Below are 25,745 nucleotides of genomic sequence, written 5' to 3'. Positions count from 1 at the left end.
GGAGGCGACTGTCTGAGAGCATCCTAGACATTGACTCTTGTGTTGTTGGAGGTGACTTCAACAACCTAGCGTTTGTGGAGGACAAGAAGGGAGGAGCTTCCTTCTTAGAGATTCCTACAGGGCTGAGAGGAGTACGTGGGAACAATTCGTTTTTGTGATCAATGGTCATGATCTGTAGAGAGAGGCAGAGTTCTCAGACTGCTTGGCAGCCTTCTTTTCTCCTTCGGCTAGTAGGGACATGATGGCTTGCTAGAGCATCTTAATAGGTTTTATGTGGGAGATGGGTGTTGCACAGAGGGAGTGCCATGGGTATTTTGGCAAGTACAAGGATATCAGATCAATCTGTGATTATGCTTCACTTAGAGCAGCCCCATCATGGATTTGCCCAGAAGGGAGTTGGTATACCCGATGCCTTATTCTAGGAGGAGGTACAAGAGGCAATGCTTGAGATTTGGCAATAACTAGAGATTCCTCTTGAGGGAGAATGGGCTACATGGGTGGCGGACATATCCTTGGAAGAGTAAGGAGGGAGCTCTACTCCAAGGCTCTGTGCTGGCGGCACTCTCCGCAGGAGCGGGAGAGAGCATTGAGACGGCATTTGGCATCCATCGAGTGTCTCAAAGAGTAGGACCCAATCTCATAGTGGCTTGAGCTCCCACCTCAGAACTGCCATGGGGAGGATGTGACAATCATCCTTTAGGTGCTCTTGGGAGCACATCCTCACGCCCCTACGTTTCACTTTTCAAGAGATATTTGACTCAGGTTCTCTTCCTAGTCTTTGAGTCTAGGTTGGATTTGTTTGATCCCAAAGGGGGAGGGGACGGGTTTGACATTCGACAGTGGATGCCGATCACTTTGTTGGACACAACTTACAAGATCTTAGCCAAGGTCTTGAGCTTGCAGTTGAGGCCTCACCTTACTGATATCATCCACGACACACAAACAGGTTTTGTTCATGAACATAGTATGCTGGGAAATATCTTCACCTTTTGGTAGGCAGTGGGTTGGGCACAGGAGGAGTCTCAGCCTATCATGATCCTTCTCCTAGAGTTCGAGAAGGCTTATGATAGGGTGGTGTGGTCCTTTTTGGAGTGCACTATGCAAGGAGGGGCTTTTCGGATAGATGTATGCAGGGATTGCCAACTAGATGCTCATAGGTGGTCACACGGGAGAGGCCTTCTTTTTCTCACTCAGTTTGTTGGGGTTGCCGCCTTCCTTTTCCTCTTCATAGCAAAGGCTCTAGGCTATTCTCTGCACTCTCATGCAGCAGGCCTATGGGGGATGTGGCTCCCTATCTGTCAGGAGGAGCTTTTGGACTCAGAGTTTGCATTGAGGGTGCTGAGAAGAGTTTAGAGGAGGTATGAGGAGCTCTTGCGACTTACTGCTTGGCCACAAGGGCTAGGATCAACTAGCCAAATCAGTTGGTTTCCTCACGGCCACTGAGGAGGTCTGGGAAACCAAGATTGGGGGGCTGCGCTTGGCTCCCACTGAATTTCGTGAGGGTACACAGCGAGATACTTAGGTTGCCAGGTTGGCATTGGCATGTCAGCAGAGCAGCAAATTGTCCCAATGTTGGAGAGTGTGAGGCACAAGCTTCTGTACTGGAGCTTGTCCAGCTCTCTCTAGCAGGCAGGGTCCTTGTGGCCATCAGGTCCTCCTGGTGAATAAAAGCACATATTTCTAAGCATAGAACACATTTCTGTACAAACAAGGTCATAAACGTACGGTAACAAGGAGATCCCCATGTTGAAGCTCCATTGGGCAAAGTATTTCACTGTAGCTTTTCAAAGAAAAAGGATTTCACTGCAGCATAAGATTATATTTCTTTTTGTTAATTACAATATATTTTCTCCCATTTGGGTTTGAAATAATAGCTATATCCAAATTGGTACCTCAAATAGTAGCAGATGTGGTATTTCTGTTCCCAGGTTATGGGGAAGAGGCACAACTTTTCGCATCTGATAAATTTTTTGTTTTCCATGCTGCAGACCACGCGGGTAAGATTTGTGTTTGATGATGAGGCTCTGGTATGTTCACAATCATGAAGATCTTGCACTATTGAAGGATTTTCCCTTAGGCTTTTTCAGACATAGAGATGGTAAATTTAGTCTGTGTTGGTAGGTGCTGATATACAGCTCTGCTGGGCTTCCAAATCAGACATGTAGGTAGTGCAGATGTGTTCAGGGTACAATGTCCAGAATATGTGTAAATATTGTGCACAATATTTTAGGAATTGTAGATGTAGCATTTTTGTGATTTTGCAGGAATTTATTGGGAAACGGTGTCAATTGTGCTTCTGCTGTGACTTCAGGAAGTCAAAATTGGTGAACAACTGCAAGAATCTGGAGAGAATGTCTTTGTTGGTGGCAAGAATAAATGGAAGTAAGAACAATTTCTTGTTAGCTCTATTTCGCTTGAGTGAAGAATAATGCAAGTATAAAAGGCCCTTGCCATAGAAGCAATACCTGGAGAGAATTTTTTTGTTGGTGGCAAGAATAGATAAAACTAAGAACGATTTTCTGATAGCTTTATTTGCTTGAGTGAAGAGTAACGTTAGTGTAAAAGGCCTTGTCATAGAAGCATAATTGCTGCAGTGTCGCATCATCCCACATGCCTTGCAAAATTCATCACATGTATTAACGTTTATAATCTTTATGCTTTTCTTGTAGATATTCGACTTTTGTAAATTGGGAGCTCTGGTGGCCAAATTTCCCAATTCTTGTATATTTCAAGGAAACCCAGACAAAGCCTGACGGTCAAGTGCACTTCTTTCCTGTGATATTTGTAAGTACCTACTCTGAGAGAGAGAGAGAGAGAGAGAGAGAGAGAGAGACGTCTGCAAGAGGCCTCGCGGGCCTATGAGACAAAGTGCGAATCCAAAAGGTACCTCATACAAGCCAGTGATGGCTGAAGCAAAGGGTTCACTAAGACCCTCGCTGAAAACTGAAAGCTGAAAGCTAAAGCTGAAGTGCTAACACGCTAAACTAGTAAACAAAATACTAGAGTAGCAAAGTAAGAGAAGAGTGTCAGGTGCTCAAGGCTAGCACTCCTAGTACATGCTCAGGTTCCACATATCTAGGTAATTTGGTGGCACTCTGATGAGACGTGAGAAGCTCTCGTATTTGTGTGTGTCAAGCTGTCTCGTGACGTGGGGTAGGGTGTGGTCTCCTCGATCTGTGGATCCGGTGGGCTACGTCAAGCGTGATGCCTCATCTCTGGCAGTCGGCTTTCAGAAGGGATGAGATAGACCGGACCTTGATTGTGCATGCTTTGGTCTCTCTCCATGTCGCACGTGGAGTGTGTGTCCCTCGTCTGGCCACATCGTGGTGGACACTCTTATTGCTGATCCATGATGCTCTCATCTCTCATCAAGCTCCTCTTCCTCAACCACACTGAGGGAGAAAGAAGAAGGAAGGAGAAGAGATGGGAGGAGGAGGAGGAGGGAGTACAAGGGTAGAGAGTGCAAGGGTAAGGGCATGCTAGAACACGATAGCGTAAGAGAGCATGGACGCAATGGAGATCAATTGCATGAACACAATAGTGAGCTTGAACACTGAACCCCAAAGAGTCGGAGCTTCATTCCATTGAGAGGGATTTATACATGTTGGTCTCATGTTGGTCTCATGTTGGTCTCTACACAATCTGTAGGTACCTCTGTGGTGGGACCTCTTTTGTAGGAGTTCTTTTGGACAGGAGTCCCTCCACTTTTGGGGGGGATCTTTTGGGTCTCTACACAGTGGGGGGACCTTTTGGGTCTCTACACAAAGTGGAGGGACCTCCGAAAGTGTAGGCTTTTAGTCTTTCTCTCTCTAGATCTTGATTTTGCAAGTATGATTGGATCTTTTCTAGAGAGGATTTTGGCTATCCTCATCCTTTAAGATTTATCATACTATCTTTCAGGCTTAAGATATTATAAGCGGAGCTTTGCCGCTACTCTACACACACAATGCTCTCATAGTTGTTGTCCGAGACTGCACTTTTGGCCCTTGTTGCCACAGGGTTAACAACTCCCTTGGATTGATTTGATTACCTGTCCTTGGGTTATGGTTGGGTCTGCAGACGATGTTGTGATGGAGTTGTCTTTACCCAATGAGTATGGTAAAGATGGCGGCACTGATAGATGGAGCGAGCTTTTTGTCGATCTTTTCCTTGTAATCCACGAACACCGTAGATTGCTTGCTCAGTTTTTAAGAAGCCAGTGTCAACTATTTCTTCAAATAAATAGACATAACGCCCTTGAAGGGATATGGCCCTTTGAAAGAGGCGACTTGTTGTTTGAGCATCTATCTGTTGATTTGGATTGAAGCTGAGGTTGGGCAAATGGTCATCAATGGTGAGGGACACCTCCAGGATGACTGCTAAGGCTTCACTGTATCTTGCACTTTCTTTGAGTGTTTTGTCATAACTGGTTTGCATAATTGATGCATGTTTGTCCAAGACTCTGATGAGTGTTTCCTGGCTTGTCCATTTGATTTTAGAGTTTCTATTGATTAATGGCCAATTGCGAGGAGCGTGTGCATTATCTTGATCATGATGATTGGCATCCCATCGATAGCGACGGGGCACCGCATCAAATATGGGATGCGTGCGAAAGGAAGATGGAGCCTGCATGTATTCAAGGAGGTACTTTTCATTGAGCAACTTTGGTCTACGCCAAGCAAGCTGTGGCTCGAATTTCATGCTGATGTTTGGAGTGATTTGTGCTTGGCGGATACTCATTGAAATTCCCGAGAGGTCCCATCCTCCTCTTGACTGCATGTTTGGGTATTGCCTCCAAAAATCACCAATGGGATTACCAGGCATGGGAATCCTATCTATATCTTATTGCAACTCCCTTGTGGGTGTGCGAATTGGATTATCCAATATTTGAAGCTCATTTATGGAATCATTAATGGTGTCTTCCATTGAAAACTCAAGGGAGATTAGAGAAACATGTGGTCTTGGGGGAGAGGAAGAGGTTATAGGGGAAAAGCTTGAGGTCGAAGCTAGTAAATTCGAGAAGTTAGAAGTAGGGATGTTGGTGGAAAGTGGAGGGAGAGTAGGACAAATTGATTTAGCAACTTGATAATCCTCAAGGGATGGATTGTCAAGTGTTGGAAAAAAGTTAGGTGTAACTGGATGATAGGAGTTAGATTCTTGGATTAGGCGATGGTGTTGAGAGGCATGGGCAAAGAGGCATGGCAAGGACTATGGATTAGCGTGGATTTTTGGAAAGGTATGGAGGATAGTACTGGAGTTAGGTAGGGATGTGAGTAGATCGAAATAGAGAGTGGCAAGATAGGGGAGATTAGATTGAAGGTAGACCACATATTCCTTTGGCAAATCCGTGTCGCTTGTGGTAGGCATTGATAGCTTTAATTTTGGATTCTTCTGGGAGTTGTATCCCATGGAAGTTGCTGGTGATTGTTGCTGTAAAGGTAGGAGTCCGGCTACTACCCGAAGAGGGGGGCTTCCCATCAAGCATTCATATGGTAGTATTGCATCAGCCTTTAACTGTATGAGATTTACATGCACTGAGAGACAAAACACTTTTCTCTCGTCTTCATCCATGTGCTGGCACAGATCTCGGAGATTCTTTATGCTTACTGTTCTGGTCCAATCAAGACTAGATACTACATGCAACATTTTGATTTGTAAGTGTTTCCAGAGTATGCGTATTCTTTCTTCAAGGTGATCCTCTTGCTAGAGAACTGCAACAAGCTCTTGGTATAATGTAGTGATGTCTTGTATCAAAAGATCTTGTGCTGACCATAGTTACGCTGAAACGCCAAAACGGCGCAATTTAGGCCGGAAACGGTGTTTTCTCCATGCCCGACCTCCCGAAACGCGAAACGCGGCCTGAAACAGCGTACAGAAACGCCGAAACGGCATCTGAAACGGCGTTTCAAAGCCGAAACGTGCCATTTTCGGTGCCGTTTCGGGCATGACCTAAAAATAGGGACAAAACAAAAAAAAAACTCCGCGCGCCTGCTTCTCTTTGTCGCGTTTTTATGCTCATCTGCCTGCTGCTCTCCCCCACGATTTCTTGGCCCGTACTTTTTTTGAAGGTAGAGCACTCTAAATGTGTGTATGCATTACTCTAAACCCCCTTTTGTAAATCCCCTTGATGACGTGGTGTTTCCCCGTTTCACCCTCTCTCAAAAATCTCAAAACGTTTCCGTTTCTGTTTTCGTTTCCCGTTTCCGTTTCCACGTTTCCCGTAACTATGGTGCTGACCCCTCGTCATCGTCATCAGCAGCGGCGCCCAATGTTGTCTCTGTTTTACCCAAGTGCAGGTTCCGAGAGTGTTGGTCACCTATAGTCGTGTCGTTGCTCGTTGTAGCATAGGTGTTCACAAGTGTAGCATAGGTCCTCAGGTCGTGTTCCGGTGAGAGGTGTAGGCTAAAGCGTGGAAAGTAGACCTCATGCGCGTGTGAATGAGAAAGAGGGATTGATTATAACGATTGATGGAAGCTTTCGCCTCCACGGGAGTTCAAGGGTTTAGAAGGGGATTTCAGGGTCAGAAAGGAGGACAGGGTTAAGAGAGTTAACTAGGAGTTCCAGGGTTCACAGGGGGTTGCAGGGTTTAGAAGGAGTCCAAGGTTTAGGAGTGGAGAGCTAGTCTTCTTCGTAGATTCGAGGGGTATGAGTTGAGGAGGAGGGACAAGAAAGGAGGAGGAAGAGAGGAGAGAGTGAAGGAGGAGGAAGGGAGGAGGAGGAGGAAGGAGGAGGCGGGAGGGGGAGGAGGAAGAGGGAGAAAGGAGAAGGAAGGAGGAGGAGGAGGGAGAAAGGAGGAGGAAGGAGAAGAGATGGGAGAAGGAGGAGGAAGGAGAAGGAGGGAGTATAAGGGTAGAGAGTGCAAGGGTAAGGGCATGCTAGAACACGATAGTGTAAGAGAGCATGGATGCAATGGAGATCAATCGCATGAACACAATAGTGAGCTTGAACACTGAACCCCAAAGAGTCGGAGCTTCATTTTATTGAGAGAGATTTATACATGTTGGTCTCTACACAATCTATAGGTACCTCTGTGGTGGGACCTCTTTTGTAGGAGTTCTTTTGGATAGGAGTCCCTCCACTTTTGGGGGGGACTTTTTGGGTCTCTACACAAAGTGGGGGGACTTTTTGGGTCTCTACACAAAGTGGAGGGATCTTCGAAAGTGTAGACTTTTAGTCTTTCTCTCTCTAGATCTTGATTTTGCAAGTATGATTGGATCTTTTCTAGAGAGGATTTTAGCTATCCTCATCCTTTAAGATTTGTCATACTATCTTTCAGGCTCAAGATATTACAAGCGGAGCTTTGCCGCTACTCTACACACACAATGCTCTCATAGTTGTTGTCCTAGATTGCACTTTTGGCCCTTGTTGCCACAGGGTTAACAACGATCCTCGGTGCATGTGAAACTCTCCTGCCCTCGCTTTGATGACAAAACCGTGCTCTGAGATCCTCGAGAATTGATCATGGTAGAATTGGATCTTCGTGAAGAGCTTCTCTCCCCCCCAAGCCCTAGATGTATGGAGCTGGAGGAGGTTCAATCGTATGATACGGTTGATCTCGTCTCGTGGGATCATCTCGGGTGGTGCGTCTAGACTGTACTAAAAGGGGGGAAGTCTGTCCATCTGAATGCTGTGACTACCAATCCACGTGGATATCCGTGTGTACCATGCCGTATCAACACCACTCTCTGCTAGTCGCCTGGAGGACTCTAATGACCTCGGTAGTCTCCACTGGGGTAAGGCCCAAACTCTGTGGAGAGAGAGAGAGAGAGAGAGAGAGAGAGAGAGAGAGAGAGAGAGAGGATTTATGGATCCTCTAGAGACCCAAAGGATCAATGTGACACAGGAGACAAAGCAAAACTCCTTGCTGGAGCTCTGAATGCTATGCCATGCATCATGGATCATGTTTTTTTCTAATATAACAAAGAAATCGACATTCACTACTATTTCTAACTTCAAAGTTTATTGGGATAACCTTCTTGTGCTTCTAAATCTTGACAATGTACCTGCCATTATGTTGGTATATAATGAAAAAGATTGAAGAGAAAGAAAAGAAAGCTGTATTAACGTCTTTGAAAGGCCTCGTGGGCCTATGAGACAAAGTACAATCAAGAAAGTAACTCATACAAGCCAATGCAGGCTGAAGCAAAGGGCTCACTAAGGCCCCTGCTGAGTGCTAAGCTAGTAATCTCAACACTTAGACTCAAAACTCAGCTATGCAAAGCTACGTGGCCGGCGAGGGGGGGTAGAGAGAGAGAGAGAGAGAGAGAGAGAGAGAAGAAGGAGGGGGAGGGAAAGAGAGAGAGGGGGGGGAAAGAGAGAGAGAGAGAGAGAGAGAGAGAGAGAGGAGAGGGAGGGGGAGGGAAAGAGAGAGAGAGAGGGGAAAAGAGAGAGAGAGAGAGAGAGAGAGAGAGAGAGAGAGAGAAGAGGGAGGGGGAGAGAAAGAGACTGAATTGAAGGTCTAGGGTTCTACTCTCAAGCCCTAGCCAACAAAGGAAGCCACAGTGTCCCATACTAATGTAACGCACCCAAGGGTTTTGTGCCCATATAAACTCTATGGGCTGTCATTGAGGGGTGCATGATTGGAATAATGAGGAGTGCAAGGAAAGACATGATGTGCAACAAGTACAATCACACTCTAACTTGAATTATATTCATTCTCCTGCTCGTTGGAGGAGGCAAAACATTCCCAAGATAAACTTTTTTGTTGCTTTGTAGATTTCAGGAAGGCCGATTCCTACACAACATATGTATGGGTTGCTAATGACTATCTACCTGTTGAGGCCCACCTCTCACCCATGTGGCCATCACTTTGGGGAGTAACATCAATATAACAATGGAGGCCGTTTCATAACTGCTCACAGTCTAGAGTAGTGGCCTTGTCTAGTGAATGATGCTCAAAAATCTGACTGCTGTTGGAATACTATCGGAACATGTTATAAGCACCATGTCGTCTCTGTTTTGGACAAAGTTGTATGTTATAAGCTGGGAATACAAACTAGTTGCAAGCCTTTGTCTTTTTAAAACATTGTTTCGTCTCTCTGAATGCGCATTTCTGATTTGTCTCTTTCCGACTTTAGTCAGACGTGAATCTGACTCTGGTAGTTCCATTACTAGAAGTGGATGTGTGTTGGTGTTTTTCTCACTTTTGAAGACACCAGTAACACGATTGGCGATCCTCTACTATGTTCGAACTCCCAGCCGGTTGCTGCTACATAGCAATTGTGCAAAAGAGTGACAATAGTACGATCCAAAAGGACTCAAACAGCAAGAAACCAACAATAGCGACAACTTGAACGAATACAATCAACAGTGGCATGCCTGTAGAAAGGCTTGATAATTTGAAAAAACTTGTTTTAAAAGGACCATCCCGATGCTCTCGCCCAATATGAAGCTTTTCAGAAGTCCGGAGGTATGCTAACCCCAAATCTCATGGTTACCCCGGAAATCATTGCTAAAGTTTTCAATTGCCGATTCTACAGCAAGAAGTCGTGTACAAAAAGACGTAGATGCAGACATGCATAAAGAGTTCGGTCCGCTCGAGAGACATAAAAATTACTTCTTCATCGCCAAAGTTGAGGATGCATGCAGACGACAACAACTCGTATGGTACGTGGAACGATTGCAATTGTTAGTCAAGACCAACACCATGTTGGTGCAGCAGAGAAAAGTACAAAAATCTCATGGGTACATCTTCTTCACTCCAGGCTGATGAGTGAGATTGCAAGGAAGGATTTAAAAACATCAAATGCCCACACCAAAATCACACCTTTATTCATGCTCTTTTGGAGTATGCCCATCAAGCATGCCAGAAGCACAATTGAGGTAATTGTGTAGTATCGAGAAGAAAGAACAAAACACATCCATGATAATCCGGATGATGATGATGCAAAAGGGAAGCAACAAGTCATTCAAGATCTTGAAGCTGCACACTACACCAAGGAAGAAGCCACAATGGTCGTGTATGGTCAGTCGCTAGCATAGAAACTTTGGGATACGCCTCTCACCAGTGCCGGGTTTTTGGTTGGACCCTCCGACACCAAGCCGGCAAAGAAAATCAAAATAAATCCGAAGGCCAAGTCGATGTTTCCGAATCAAGAGAAATGGCAACAACCCGAGGAGGATTTGCCTCATTTTTTGCTAACATCCTCTCGAAGAAGCTCGCTTGAAGCACTCTCCCCTATCCGCAAGCTGACGGAATTGCAAGAGACAACTCCACACATCAGTCCAACCACAAGCAAAGGTGCAAAGGTATCGACCATGGAGGCAGAACATGCACTGCAGATATTGCCGACATTCCACGAGCAGCAAAGAGAATTTCAGATGCAACTTCACAAACAAATCATGGAATTGAAGCAGGACAAACAGGCTGTACATGATTACATCGTTCAGCAGCAAACTGCCTAGAAACAACTCGAAGAGACCAAAAATGAACTTGCAACAGTGAAGTAGGAATATGCCCAATAAATAAGTACTAACTTGGGCTTACATATCTACTCTCATAAAATACATGTAGTAGTACCGCATACCAAGCTTTACATATAGCCTGTCCTTCCCCTTCTTTTTCAGCCGTGCTTTCTAGAAGCGTAAGAGAACTCAATCGTCTTCTTTGAACTGCAGCTTACAATGATGACAGTCAGCGGCTCTCTTTTGATTATCCTGAGACCTCTGGAGAGCGATCTTGATTTTCTTGTAAGTCTCATCCAAGTTTTCCACAAAATTTTCAGCTTCAAAGATTTTATCTTTGGTGTGTAGAATGGGCGGAGCTGTCCTGTATCCTTCTACAATCTCAAAAGGATCCTTTCTTGTAGAAGTATGAACCGTGTTGTTATAGGCAAACTCAATGGGTGGCAAGTATTGCTCCCATTTTGCCTTGTGATCCGAAACATAGCACTTCAAGAGATCAAGGGCGGTGCCATTGGCCTCTTCAGATTGCCCATCAAGCTGTGGATGGAACGAGGATGAGAAATTCAGCGTGGTACCCATATTTTGAAACAATCCTCTCCAGAACAAGATTGCCATCCATAGGTCCCTGTCACTGATGATAGACTATGGCATTTTGTGGTATTTAAAGACATGAGACATGAAAAGCTTTGCCATCTGGTCTACTGAAATTTCTTCCTCACTGGAATAAAATGAGCCTGCTTACTGAACCTGCAAATAATGGTCCAGATACCATCATGACCTGATGGTGTATGAGGAAGATCAAATATGAAATCCATAGCAATACTTTGCCACGGTCTATCCGGAATGGGGAGTGGCTGTAACAGTCTAGGAGTTTTCTGCCTATCATACTTCACTTTCTGGCAAGGTGATGCACATCTTGACATACGCCTCAACATCACGTCGCAAAGTTGGCTAGTAAAATAAGTGCTCAACAGCTTTCACAGCTGCGTCAATTCCTCTGTGTCCTGCATAAGGCGGAATATGACTTTCAGCCATTACCTTGGCCCTCAACTCCTTTGTGACACACAAACGGCCATGCATCATTAGAAAACCATCTCGAAGAGCAAAATGATCATTCCTTTGTCCCTTAGACAACTGATTATATACCCATGCAAAGTCATCATCTGAAGCGTATTGCTCTTTCATGGCATCCAATTCATCATGATAGGCAATAGAAAGAGCAGAAACCTGTGGTTTCTTAGATACCGCATCCGGCACTAGCCTTCTAGAGAGTGCATCTGCAACAACATTCTTGTTTCCAGGAACATACACAATCTGAAAACGAAACATAGACAGAAAATTGGCCTAGCGCATGTGCTTCTCAGATAACTTTCTCTATGTGAGAAAATACCTCAACGAAGAATGAATTGTCTGAACATAAAAACTAGCACCCAACAAGTAGTGCTTCCACTGTTTGAGAGCGTGAATTACAGCAAGCATCTCCTTTTTATAAATATGAAAATTCATCACCGTGGGCTGCAACACCCTGCTCGCATAAGCAACAACGACCCTTCCATCATGCATAAGGACTCCTCCAATGCTGTTGCCACATGCATCACACTGGACAGTGAAGGGCTTTCTCAAATCTGGCAAGATCAAGAACACAACTTTTCTTTCAGCTCTTCAAAAGCTGCTATTTCTTTGAAGTCTAGCAAAACGATACTCCCTCCTTTTGCAAAGCATGCAGAGGTGAAGCAATCTCAGCAAAGTCACGAATAAACCTCTTGTAGTACGAGCACAACCCAAGAAAGCTTTGTACTTCATGGAGGTTCCTGAGTGGTGGTCAATTCTTGATCGCTTCGACCTTCGCCGGATCCATCCAAACTCCATTTTTGGATATGATATGCCCAAGAAAGTGAATTTGTGGCATGAAGAATTCACTTTTCTTTGCATCAATGACCAGCTTATGTTTTCTCAATTCTTCAAACACAACCGCCAGATGCTTTCGACGCTCTTCCTCATTCTTGGAGAAAACAATAATGTCATCAAAGAATGTGCCCACAAAAGACTTGTGTTCCCTAAAAATCCTATCTATCATTCGGTTGAAGGTGGTTGGAGCATTAGTTAACCCAAATGGCATGACAAGATACTCATAAAGTCCAAAAGTGGTCGTAAAAGCCGTCTTGTGCACATCTTCTGGTCGATTTCGGATCTGATGATACTTGCTCTTCAAATCAATGCGGCTAAAAATGGAAGACCCCTCAAGTGTATCTAGAATATCATCAATTCGGGGAATGGGAAACTTGTTCTTCACCGTGATCTTGTTAAGTGCTCGGTAGTCGATGCACATCCGCCAAGATCCATCATTCTTTTTCACCAACAGGACGGGAGAGCAATATGGGGAAAAACTGAGCCAAATCAGCCCTTTTTGCAGCAAATCATTACTTGGCTCAGTATTTTTTCCCGTTGGGCTGTGCTGACCCTGTACGGGGGTATATTTTGGAGGGCTACCACCCGGCATAATGTCGATAGCATGGTCCTCAGGCCTCTCGGGTAGGAGTTCCCGTAGTAAAGACTCAGAAAAACAATCTTGAAACTGAAACAAGAAATCTGTCCGCTCTTTATCCATACCAGAAAGAGGCAACTGATCATCTTCTCTCTCTTTTTCTTTGGCAAAAATCAAGTATGCAGAAATATGCTTTTTCATTACAGAAGTAACTGCAGAAGCAGATACAACCGGGGTCCGGAATGGACTCTCCTTTGAGTTTTACATCAAGCACATGAGTCTTTCTCTTGTGAGTCAGGGTGACTGTTTTATTGAAAGTATCTACAATAGCCCAAAGACGATAACACCATGGAATGCCCAAAAGTGTGTCACAACCATTCAGAGGCATGATGTAAATTTTTTCAGTGTGAATATGAAGTTGAAGCTTCCCAATGATCGAAGGGATGGATGTACTTAGCCCCGTAGCAGCCATGTCTGCTTGCGCAAGTGAATCCATCTCCTCAGGGCGTATACCCAGCTTACCTGCCAACTCAGGAGAAATAAAATTCGTTTTAGCGCCTAGGTCGAAGAAAAATAGAACGGTCTGTTCATGAATTTTGCCCCAAGCTCTACAAAGTTCCGTATCATCTTCCTGTTTCTCATCAGTGATCATGTCAGGTACAAGGCTAGCAGATGGCTTTTGTTTCTTGCTCTTCGGATCAGCTTTGGGTTTCGTCTTCTGTTCATCTCTATCCTCCGAGGGATGTTGTCTTTTATTCTTGAGAGGGCATTCATGCACCTGATGGCCTTCCTCTCTGCAATAGAAACATCTGTTCTTCTCTCTAAGGACTTGTTTCTCCTCTTCTGTCAACCTTGTAGGCCGTGACCTGAGAACACGCCGCTGCAACCAAAGTAGCTCTCGAGGGTCTTCCAAGTCTATCCTTCTGTTTGAAGTCCTCCTTCCTTTTGAACTCTTCCCTTTTTTGAATTCTTCCCTCTTGCTGCCCTTAAAACTAGTGGTTTTACCTCATTCTTCTGAGGTGTTTTTTATTACATGCTTAGCATGTTTCACACAGAGCTTGCTCTAGCGAGTTTCTTTCTTACTTAATAGAAGTCTCTTTTTTGCACAAAAAAAAAAACTAGTGGTTCTGCCCTGTAGCAAAGCATAAGTTGTATTGGCATTCTCGATCAACTGCAACATGTTAGAAACCTTGGACTTTGTGCAGAAGTCTCGAATTTCGTTCGGCAATCCACAACAATATTTCTCTACTTGCTCAGACAACAGAACATGCCAATAGGAACTAACTGGCATCAGGGCTTCCCAAATTTTCTTATTGTATTCCTTTAAATTACGGCAATTCTCGGCATCCAACTTATGCCAAGCCGTCATGAGGTCAACTTTAAATGTGGTGATCAATTACGGAACTGAGAAGACTTGCTTAAACTCTACGCTGTAAATACAGGAGCTGCATCATATTGCCAGGATTTGTGACATGCTGTCCACTATTCACTACAGGATTGACCATTCTTGATCCCATTGCATTCATTCCAGGCATTCTCGAAAAATCCCCCATCATACCGGGCATGGCAGTCTACATCCCTGGCTGCATCCCAATGTTGCCATACATCATATTAGGCATCATAGCCGGCATACCTGTGAACATTTGTCCTTGATAGCCTTGCATGCCAGGCTGAAATCCACAAGGGAAAATTCCAAGCATTCCCATGCCTTGGTCAAGCTGTCCAACTATCGCTTGAAACACTGAACCTCCTCCGAAGTAACCTAGGGCATAGAAGATGGAGGGAAAGTCTACAGTTCCGAACCATAAAATGAAAAGCTCTAGGGATTTCCACCATACTTTATGCAGGTTGCATTGCACCAGCTTGTGGAGTCTTCTTCTTCTTCTTCTTCTCAGGCTTCAAAGGTGCATTCACCAATTTTGCAAAGCGTGGATCTTGCATCAACTGCACAAAAGTCTAAGCGGTTCCCTGCAACTGTGCTCTGAACTGTTTATTTGCATTTGGCTTCTCAACCTCTTCCTCTTCATGACGAGAACCCTCAGTGGCATGCTCCGACAGCATTTGTTGTCCTGACCCAAGCAGAACCACAGGCTCACCCCCTTGAAGAAGATGGCGATATCCGGGCAATGGAACCACTGTAACCGGCCTTTGAGATCCCCAAAGGCCAATGAACATATAACAACCAGAAAATGCTCAATTTACAGCCACTTGGAACTTTCCACAGCAAACAAAATCAACTTAGAACATAACACCCGAGAACTTGATCGCCCTTGTCTTGCACCGGACACCAGATTGGCCCTAAACTTAGCGTCCCTTTCGTTATTTATTTATCTTTTATTCAAAAGGCATGCAAATACAAGAATGGCACCATAGTGCATCAATCCCTAGATAACCAACTGAATAATTTGTTCACAGGCACTTCCCTCCTACTCTGCAATCACAGAAAAGGCATCCCAATCGAGTGCAACATTCTATGGAAGCCCTTCTTCCAAATCCGGCTGATGGTTGTAACGTGGTAGCTTTGATACCCACTAGGGAAGTCCTAGCAACAGAGAAATCAGCCCTATCTATCTTGGTAGCTCTGAATACCCATCAAGGGAGTCCTAGCAAAACAAAAGCCAACAAAACAACCACACTTGGCTGTTCCTGGCAAATGGAAAAGGCAGTTGTGCAAAGCAAAAGGATCTGAAGGTTCTGAGATAGTAGGAAAGCTCCCAGAAAGCTATCAACCGAAAGAAAAACTTGGGAAACCCTGACAAGATCTATGGCACCTTGGCAAATGAAAATCAACAAAGACAACCCTGGAAAACCTGCTGGAGGAGAATCGCCAACTCCGAAAGCCTCTTGGTGAAGTTCGCAATTTCTGGAAGCACTTGGTTGGCCTAGCAAATGAAAGCAGAGTGCGGGAGACCACCGGAGCAGCCCAGATTAGAGGAAAACGGAAGGCGATTTGCTAGAAGAGCTCTGTGGCAAATTGTGAAATCTTGGAATAGGCTAGGGAGCTCCTGCAAATTGCGAAATTGTGTGGAACATCCCCATGAACACCCGAAGCAATGAATCGCCCTGTTTGGAAGCAGAAAACAGCCTGGAACAATGCGCGTGGGAGGGAGAGAAAGGTTGCTTTATGTAGGGTCTTTGGAAATAGAGTGGCTTGGGCCTCAAAGGAGTCAGTTGTCTCTCTCTGTACTAGGTCAGTGCCAAGTGAGAGCAGTGTACACGTTCAAAATGATGGACCTAGTGAATACAACAGTACATAACTAAGGGCATGAGAAGTGAATGACTAGTGCAAGGGGATACCACATAGATCAAAGGTTAGGACAGCATGTTGCAAGCGGGAGTCTCAGGACGAAGAAGTCCTGGATAGGTGAGAAGGGATGCCCATGTAATCCACCACGCTACTACCTTCCTGATCACCCAATGAATGATGGAGATAGATACAGAGGATCCCATCCATGCATGTATTCCATTATAGATCAGTATAGAAGAAGATGACCATATGTGGTAATAGTGGCCTCTCTATCCAAGGAGACATGTGCATGTGCTGGATTCTTATGGTCCCTGAGAGTCTCAAGATGAGAAACTATTTGTCTATCTCATGTCTTGGCATCAAAGTAAGAACCTGTCACTGAGTACGGGGATGCCAATGGCATAGTTTGCTCTGCCTAGAGAAAAAATTCAACTGATATGTTGCATGATAGTGAGAAGGATTTGTTGCAAAGTCTTGACTCTTACCCACATGTAAGCATCATTCTCCTTGAACACCACTGAGATCGCTTCCCTATAATAGTTTAAAAAAGATATGCCACCCACCACAACTTTCAACTGAACCACTCGGAATAACTTTCCCACCACATGGATTATTTGTTGGGCAGATAAGCGCACCCAGGGAACTCTTTTCCCTGATCTTGTGGATTTCTATCAAGGAAATATATCCTAGGAGAATCGAAGGCCTGGAATTAGCTGACTCAGAGCACATTGATGAATTTCGATTCCAAGATGCAATGCAGACAGGTACATGTTCTCTGGTTTCGTAGACCTCTAACTGCTATATTTTTTTATTCTAGACTTTGGTGTCTCTAGAGACAACCCATTTCCCTACTTTTCGTGCTTCATACACCTCATGCATAGATGCCTCCTAATGTTCTTATGGCATCTTTGAGATTTTTTCATCCATGAAAAGATAATCTGCCCTTTAGCATGGCTATATTTCCTGGCCAATTTTTAAAAGGGGAATTCTTTCAGTCCATTTCTCAGGATGTATTTCTTTGTCTTACCGAAATCTCTAACTGGACGTATTTCTTCGTCTTACCCAAATCTCTAACTAGACACCTAGTTGGAGCATACTAAGATGCACCAGTTAATGTATTGGTTGTAGGCCATCTTCTGGTGGTTCTAGTGATGCCCTATAGGCCATGGTATGTGCCTTGTAGGCATAAGTGTAGGCACTTATAGTGTTAGTGCCTTCTAGGCCACATAGGACACTTAGTCCTATGTGACACCTAGGACACTTAGTCCTAGGTCTAGGTACAAGTACTTTGTACTTGTGTTTCTTCATCTTATCTAAGATTTGATGTGACTGCTCTATCAACTCAGTTGCACCTGCACTCTCTCTCTCTCTCTTCGTTTCGTATCTTCAGTGGTATCAAAGCCAGGTTTTGCTCTAGTCTTCCAGCTCTCCTCAGGCCCCGAGTCCTCCATTGCTCATTGAGAGTTTTCTGCCCTGATGGTCGACACATTCCCAGCCTGTTCGAGGCTCTTCAGTTGCTGTCCAAGATTCAGGCGTCCAGCTTCCACAAGATCTCGTACCTTCAGTGCTGTCCCGTACTGCTTACAATATATGCGTCGTACAGTTCATACGTGAGCAGACGTGCATCACCTGTACTCTATGTCGTCGTCGTACATCTGCATAGAGGGTCGCCGTACATCCGTCATCACCTGTACTCTGCGCTGTACTCTGCGTCGTCGCCGTACATTTGTCGTCACCTGTACTCTGCGTCGTAGTAGTACTCTGCTCAGTACTCTGTGCTATTTCGTACGTGTACCGTACACTGAGCCGTACTTCATCCGTACACCCCGTGTTATTCCGTACATCGTACTGTACAAAGTTTGCCGTACAAGGAACTTTCACCGTACAGTTGTACCTACGTAGGAACACCGTGCAAGGTACTTGCACCGTACCTACAGATCAATCGTCAACAGCTTGTACCAGCTTCCCGTACACATGTACCTTTAGTAGCTGATCGTACAGCTTGTACTTGATCTAGGTATTCCGTACAGTTTCACCACAGGTTCCGTACCCGTTTTGGCATTGGCTTGAATCAGGTTCTTGGTCTCACTGCAGTCATCTACAAACATTTGCAGTTTTGGGGCTTTTGCAAGACATTGGCAAATTTGGGGCTTTCTTTTCCTTTCACCTCCTTTGATTGCAATTTCTTGCAAGAATATTGGAGTTTTGGGATTTAGTCTGCAATTTCTTGTTTAGATTGCAATAAATTGGGTTAGATTGCAGGACATTAAGTTACATTTGCAAGACATTGGGTAAAATTATGATACATTGGGTCACATTTGCAAAATTTCAGCAAAATTTGGGGCTTTTCTACATTTGCCCTTTTTTTGGCCTATTTGTCCTCAATAAATTTGGGGCTTTTGCCAAATTTGCTGTTTTTGCAGTGAACATTGCCTGTCACAGTCACATTTGGGTCAGATTTGCATTTGCCCTTTGATTTGGGTCAGAAATTTGCAGATATTTGCTGTCATTTTTGGGACAGCCAGCTTTTTGCAATGATAGCCTTGAGGCTTTTGGTTTTTCAGGTCTTTTACAGGTTATTACAGTTGCTATGGATGGGAACAATCAAGATTTATTTGGAGTTCTTCGTGAAGATGATAAGTTGGATGGCACCAACTATCCGATGTGGTCTTATCTCATGAAACATATTCTTGTTGCAAAGCATTTATGGAATATTGTTTCTGGGGCTGATGTGAGGCCAGCCAATGCTACAGTGGTTGTTTCTACTGCTGGTCCTTCTGCAGGTGGTACTTCTCCTGATGCCTCTTCCTCTAGCACTCCTGTTGCTGCTCTTCCAACTCAAGAACAGTCAAGATGGGATGCAAGAGATGCAAATGCACATTCATGCATTGCTTTATCATGCAAGAGAATCATTATTCCACACATCTGGTCTTGCAGGACAGCAAAGGATGCTTGGGATAAATTGGCTTCTCTCTATTAGATACGCAATGAAGCTCTTGTTGCATATTTGAGAAGGCAATTACAGGAAGTGAATATGAATGAAGGTGAGTCAATGGATGCATATTTGACAAAGGTCAAGGACCTCATGGAACAGCTTGCCAACATTGATGAGGTGGTGCCAAATTCACAGCTTGTCAGTACCACATTGAATGGACTGCCAGATACATATCAAGGGTTTGCTACAACCCTTCGATTAGTGGCCATGGGTAATTCAGACCACTATTCTTTTGACCAGCTAGGTACTTTGCTTTTGCAGGAAGAGCAAAGTAGAGCTAATAGACAAGCCATTATTCCTGATCATGCATTTGCTTCACAGCAGACAGGAAGAGGCAAGGCTTCCAAGCCTATGGGCAAGCCAAAATCTGCGCATAGCAGTTGCAATTCCTCCCATGCATCTAAAAATACAGCAGATAAGGGAAAGAAGAAAAGATGCAACTATTGTCGCAAGCCTGGACATGATATTTCAGAATGCAAGAAGCACATTGCTTCGGAGAAAAAGAAAGCAGGATTGACAGTAAATGCCTCACATGCCATTGAATCCCATGAGCCAGCAGATGCTTCACATGCACATGCTCTTTAGGATGATTGGGCATGGGCTGTCCATTGCTCATTTGATCCCTCCAAAGCTGATGCACTCTTTACTGCTAATGATGCTCAGTCCTGGTACTTTGATAGTGGTGCTTCCAAGCATGTCACATCTTGCAGACAGTTGTTTCATTCTCTAGCTGATGCACCTCGAGGGGGAACTGTTACATGTGCCAATAATGCTTCATATGCTGTAAAAGGAGTTGGAGATGTGCAGCTCACATCCATTTCCAGCCATCCTATCACTCTGACAAATGTTCTTTTTGTGCTTGGCATTGAAGTCAACTTGATTTCAATTTCAGCAATTACTACTTCAGGTTTCAGAGTAACTTTTGATGGCTACAGATGCCTAGTATATGATCTTCGTGATGACAATGCCATAGTTCTCACTGGCACTTTGCAAAAGGGCTTTATCACCTTGATCATCATTCAGCTGCACTTTCTATTGAAGCATTGGCTATTTCAGATTCACAGCTTGCTGAAACTCATCTTTGGCATGAGAGAATGGGCCATCTCAATTATAGAGCTCTTGCAAAGCTACATTCACAGCAAATGGCAATTGATGTACCTCAGACTCACACAGTTTCCAAACATGTGTGTGAGGGTTGTCTTTTGGGTAAGATGCATCGATTTCCTTTTCAAAGAATTGTCCAAAACTCTCACAAAGGAAATTGCAGCTAGTACACAGTGATGTCTGTGGCCCAATGAGGACAAATGCCATTGGAGAATACAAGTATTTCATGACTCTCATTGATGATTTCACAAGGTATTGCTGGTTATATCCTTTAAAGGCCAAATCTGAAGTTTTCTTATGCTTTCAGAGATGGCTGAATATGGTTGAGAATGAATCAGGATGCAAGCTTGTCACCCTCAACACAGATAGGGGAGGTGAGTATATGTCAAAGGAGTTTGATGCATTTCTATCCTCACGGGGCATTATTCACTCATGCACTACTCCTTACACTTAGCAGAATCCTGTTTCTGAAAGGAAAAACAAGTCCACAATGGAGATGGCCAGATGCATGCTTAAGGCCAAGTCTTTGCCCAATAAATTTTGGCTTGATGCAGTAATGTGTGCCAACTATGTGCTGAATAGATCACCTACACGGGCATTAAAGACTATCACATCTTATGAAGCATGGAAAGGCAGGAAGCCTTCACTTTCACACATGAAAGTTTTTGGGTCTCTTGCATATGTTCATGTACCATCTCAGCTGAGACATAAGCTTGATTGCAAGGCAATCAAATGCATATTCATTGGGTACAGCCAAGAGAGCAGAGGGTATCGGTTATATCAACCAAATATTGGGAAGATTATTGTCAGTAGAGATGTGATCTTTGCTGAACATTCAGCTTCTCCTCTTGTGGATTGCAAAGCAAAGCCAGATATTAACATGTTTGATGCCTTTGAATCTTGGTTAGCTCTGCCATCATCAGAAGAGGATTTTGAGCAGCAACATGAGCCCCCTGCAGACCCTCCATTAAGCAATAATCAGCCACAACCTCATGCTGATTTGCAGGTTACTCTTTCGGCACAGAATGATCCCATTACTCATGATGCAGTCATTGAAGAAAGAGCTGTCAATAGACAGCAAAGGCAAGTTCCTAGATGGCTTCTAGATACATTGAGGGACAGCAAACAAGATCAGCCTTTTGCTGCCCGGACAAGATCAGGGAATAGACAGCATGGTCACTTTCTTGAGTTTGCACTCCTTGCTACAGCTTGCAATGAAGAGCCTTTGTGCCATAAAGATGCTTTTGACAGCAAAGAGTGGATGGATGCAATGAAGGCTGAGTTACAATCTATTGCCAAAAATGACACATGGGAATTAGTAGATCTCCCACCTAGCAAGCATGCCATTAGAACGCGGTGGGTCTACAAATTAAAAAGGAAATCTGATGGCAGCATAGATCGATACAAAGCCTGTCTTGTTGCAAAAGAGTATGCCCAACAACAAGGCATTGACTTTGAGGAGACATTTGCTCCCACATCCAGGATTACTACCATTCGATGTGTCATTGCCATTGCAGCCCATCATCATTGGCAAGTGCACCAACTTGACATCAAGACCGCTTTTCTTCATGGGGATCTGCAGGAAGAAGTTTATGTCACACAACCTCCTGGCTTTGAGGTTGTTAATTCTGAAAATAAGGTATGCCGGCTTAGAAAAGCCCTTTATGGTTTGAAGCAGGCACCCAGGGCATGGTATGCCAAAATTCATGCACACTTACTATCCCTTGGTTTTCAGAATAGTCCCACAGAACCCACTCTTTATTTCCATGGGAGTGGATCTGATTTTTTAGTGCTGATTTTATATGTGGATGATATGCTTATCACGGGCCCAGATACTCAGCAAATTGCAGCCTTCAAGGCTGATTTGCAGCAGATTTTTGACATGTTAGACATGGGACGGCTCCATTATTATTGGGGCATTCAGTTTGCTCATGTTGAGGGGGGTATCATGATATCTCAATCCAAGTATATTGGATAGCTCCTTGATCGTTTTCAGTTTGAGGATTGCAAGCCAATCTCTACTCCAGTGGACCCTGGCTTCAAATTCTCAGCTCATGATGGGAGCCCACCATGTGATATCACTCTTTATCAGCAGGCTGTTGGATGCCTTATTTATTTATGTCATACCAGACCTGACTTGCAGTATGCAGTATCTCAGCTCAGCAGATTCATGCACATGCCCAGTTCACAGCATTGGCAGGCAGTGAAGAGAGTCTTCAGATATCTTAGAGGCACTCAGGATTTAGCCCTCTTCTACGGTGATCAAGGTTCACTTACCATGCATGCTTACACGGATAGTGACTGGGCAAGATGTTCCAACACCAGAGTGTCACATACTGGCAATTGTTTTTTGCTTGGCAATTCATGTATTTCTTGGCTCAGCAAGAAGCAACCGACAGTTGCCACGTCTAGCTGTGAGGCTGAGTACAGGGCAGCTTTCACCGCTACAGTAGAGTGTGTTTGGCTTCGACATTTACTTACAGATCTTGGTATTTGCCAGACATCCTCCACTATTGTCTACACTGACAGCCAGAGTGCTTTGGCCATTGCGCGTAACCCAGTGTTTCATGCGCGTACCAAGCATATTGAAGTTCACTATCATTATGTTCGGGAGCGGTTGTCAGCAGGAGACATAGAGTTGTCCTATCTTCCCACAGAGGACAACATCGCAGATATGTTTACAAAGGCACTTCCTCGTCCCAAGTTCGAAGTCTTCCGACAGGCTTTACACTTGGTTCCCTTTGTTACATGATCTGACATTCCTTGTACATTCATAGGTGGCTATATCCTTTTGGATGAACATGTGCCACCATGACGAGAAACTACCAGGTATTCTGAGACGTTTCTAGAGTACTTCAGCCCATCCCATGGAGGGGGGTTTGTAGGCCATCTTCTGGTGGTTCTAGTGATGCCCTATAGGCCATGGTATGTGCCTTGTAGGCATAAGTGTAGGCACTTATAGTGTTAGTGCCTTCTAGGCCACATAGGACACTTAGTCCTATGTGACACCTAGGACACTTAGTCCTAGGTCTAGGTACAAGTACTTTGTCCTTGTGTTTCTTCATCTTATCTAAGATTCGACGTGACTGCTCTATCGACTCAGTTGTACCTGCACTCTCTCTCTCTCTTCGTTTCGTATCTTCATTGGTGGGGTTTAAATATTGGTGATGGGACTGCTCTAGGTTTCTCGAGAAAACCAGAAAACGACCCACCAGATGATTCATGACCCCTGCAATGTAGCTGGAGGCTCTCAAAAGATGCTAATAGGATATCAAGTTCAATGTTATACATCCAGGACTCTAGTAATATGCAAGATACATTTAGATCCATAACTTTTGGCACTTGCTAATGTAACATCACTCAAGGTTAATGACAAGCTGCTCCAACTGTACATGTAAAGAGAGTGCTCGCTCTTTTGAAAAAATAATATAGCATCATAGTTTCAGTTTAAGCTGCTGGAGTTTGATGGCATCCTATTTGGCCTGTTTATCAATCCATTCTTTTGAGAGAAGCAGCATGGAGCAAGTACATATCCGTGATCAGATAGCGCTTGAATCTAATGCACATACACACATCCAGGAAAGACCACTCTCAGGAATAAAAGAGAACCAAGCTTTTCTAGGCTTGAGCATAAGACCACTTGTCAAAGAGAAGCAATCTTTAGTGGATGGAATGCCTCTGTTCAAGCTGTTGGAGGGAGCAGCAGCCCATGCCCATAGAATAGTTGTTTTAAGGACAAAAGGTGTGCTCAACTTCAGACCAAAGTGAACTTTTTGCTTAGCAGTTTCTGATTGTATTGTCCTTTGCACCTTCAATGAGTTTCCAAAGAAGATAAAGCTACTGATGTTGTATAGTTAGCATGTATGTGGAACTGAGTGGGATCTTGATTAGACTGCTGTTATTTATCCTTGGTGTATACAGAATGGAAAACAATTGTACGATGTGATGGTTGAGCGATGTGGGAGCTCACAAAATAGTGCACCAAAGTAGTCTCTCTTCTTCTGTAAGTGGTTTTGTGGAGACAAGGCCTGATTCCTGTACTTTCAAAACATGGACTCACCCATATGTTGTACCAACTAGTTAATAAAATATGGAAGCTGCTTACGACAACCAAGCAGCAGCTATACTTCTTCAGTGTCCATCAGTTAAAAAATTCAGTTGTATACATCAGTTGTTAACAAGTTCAAGTTCATGCTGCTTGCTAACTGGGCAAGAAGATTGTCAATCTCCCGTGTCTGAAATATCCATTCATGACCAGTGTCAACTCATCAACAAACCTGTAGGAACTGCCCTAAATCATAAGGAAATCTTGAGAGAGTGACCTTCAACAAGAGGACATGAAGGCTCACATGAGCATGGACAGGAGCAATTGTACATGAACATGGCTGTTGTTCTTATGGCCACAGTCAAGCTGTGGAAGTGGCACTTGAAAAGAATCCTAGGGAAGGTTCTGAGACCTGTCCTGTGCTAAGCTGCAATCTTTAAAGCGGAATCAAGTATGTGTACAGAAGAAGAAAATGTCGTAGAATTTCAAAGGCTGTCTTTGTATTCTTGTCTATTTTTAAAGTTACACTTGTGAGAGATGGAGCAAGCAAAAACATGAAAGGCTTTGTTGAAATGAAGTTGCAAGAATTAAGATCCAAGGGGCTGTCAACATGATAAAATCGTAGAACCTCAAGGGTTAAAGTCCCCACAAACCTAAACTCAACCACAGGTATGGTTAGGCGAAAAACCCTTAGAAGCAAAAAGTGCCCCTGACCCTCCTAACTAATTAATACTTGGTTGTTTACTACAATATTTGCAACACCCCCCTGCACTGACAATATCCTGGTGTTCAAGGAGCGATCATGGAAGTAAGCGCCCAAAGCTTTGTAGAAAGCTTCAAACGTTCTCTAGATAGAGCCTGGTAAAAAGATCTGCAATATTCAGATCTTTAGGATTGTAGATCGACTTATCTCTCATGAATGCAATCTCTGCCTAATATAATGATACGATACTTCAATGCGTTTCATACGCACATGAAACACAGGATTTTGTACTACTGCAATTGTACTTTGACTGTCAATGAGTATGGGAGTAGAAGATCTGCCATTAATCTCCTAAGCCGTACACATTCTATTGTAGTTGTGAAGGTTGCTCTAAGATTCTATTGTAGTTGTGAAGGTTGCTCTCAGATTCTATTGTAGTTGTGAAGGTTGCTCTATACTCAGCTTTACAAGATGATGTTGCCACAGTGGATTATTTCTTGCTCAACGAAGAAATGCATGAATTGCCAATAATGAAACAATTTTCACAAGTGGAGTGTCTCATATCATAATCCCCATCCCAATCTGAATCGTTGAAAGCATGCAATTTTGGGGCATCCCCTTGCCATAGAACAAATTAAGAGGCCGAGTATCTTGCAATATATGGAACATGCTTTACAGCACACCAATGCTGTGCCTTTGGGATGTGCATATATGTGCTCAACTAAGATACATGGAATTGAATATCTAGATAGCTATCACAGAGAAAATGAGGCATTTAAGAGG

The 25,745-nt window shown here is 44.0% G+C and overlaps 1 protein-coding gene across 1 annotated transcript in view; it reads left to right on the top strand.

Annotated features, from left to right (window-relative positions):
* LOC147897543 (uncharacterized) overlaps positions 1-24,772 on the top strand; it is a 38,744-nt gene extending 13,972 nt beyond the window's left edge. Inside the window, exons 5-8 of the mRNA XM_087380580.1 lie at positions 1,989-2,027; positions 2,312-2,382; positions 2,670-2,784; positions 24,136-24,772. Coding sequence (XP_087236706.1) covers positions 1,989-2,027; positions 2,312-2,382; positions 2,670-2,784; positions 24,136-24,204 — 294 coding nt within the window. The 3' untranslated portion in view covers positions 24,205-24,772. The remainder of the gene's footprint in view (positions 1-1,988; positions 2,028-2,311; positions 2,383-2,669; positions 2,785-24,135) is intronic.
* Positions 24,773-25,745: the final 973 nt, after the last annotated feature.

Source organism: Dipteris shenzhenensis, chromosome 10 (assembly GCF_047967505.1).
Source record: "Dipteris shenzhenensis isolate YYH24624 ecotype China chromosome 10, Dip_SZ_1.0, whole genome shotgun sequence".
Taxonomy (NCBI): Eukaryota; Viridiplantae; Streptophyta; class Polypodiopsida; order Gleicheniales; family Dipteridaceae; genus Dipteris; species Dipteris shenzhenensis.
The sequence above is the reverse complement of the archived record's forward strand: the minus strand, read 5'-3'. Positions and strand labels throughout refer to the sequence as shown.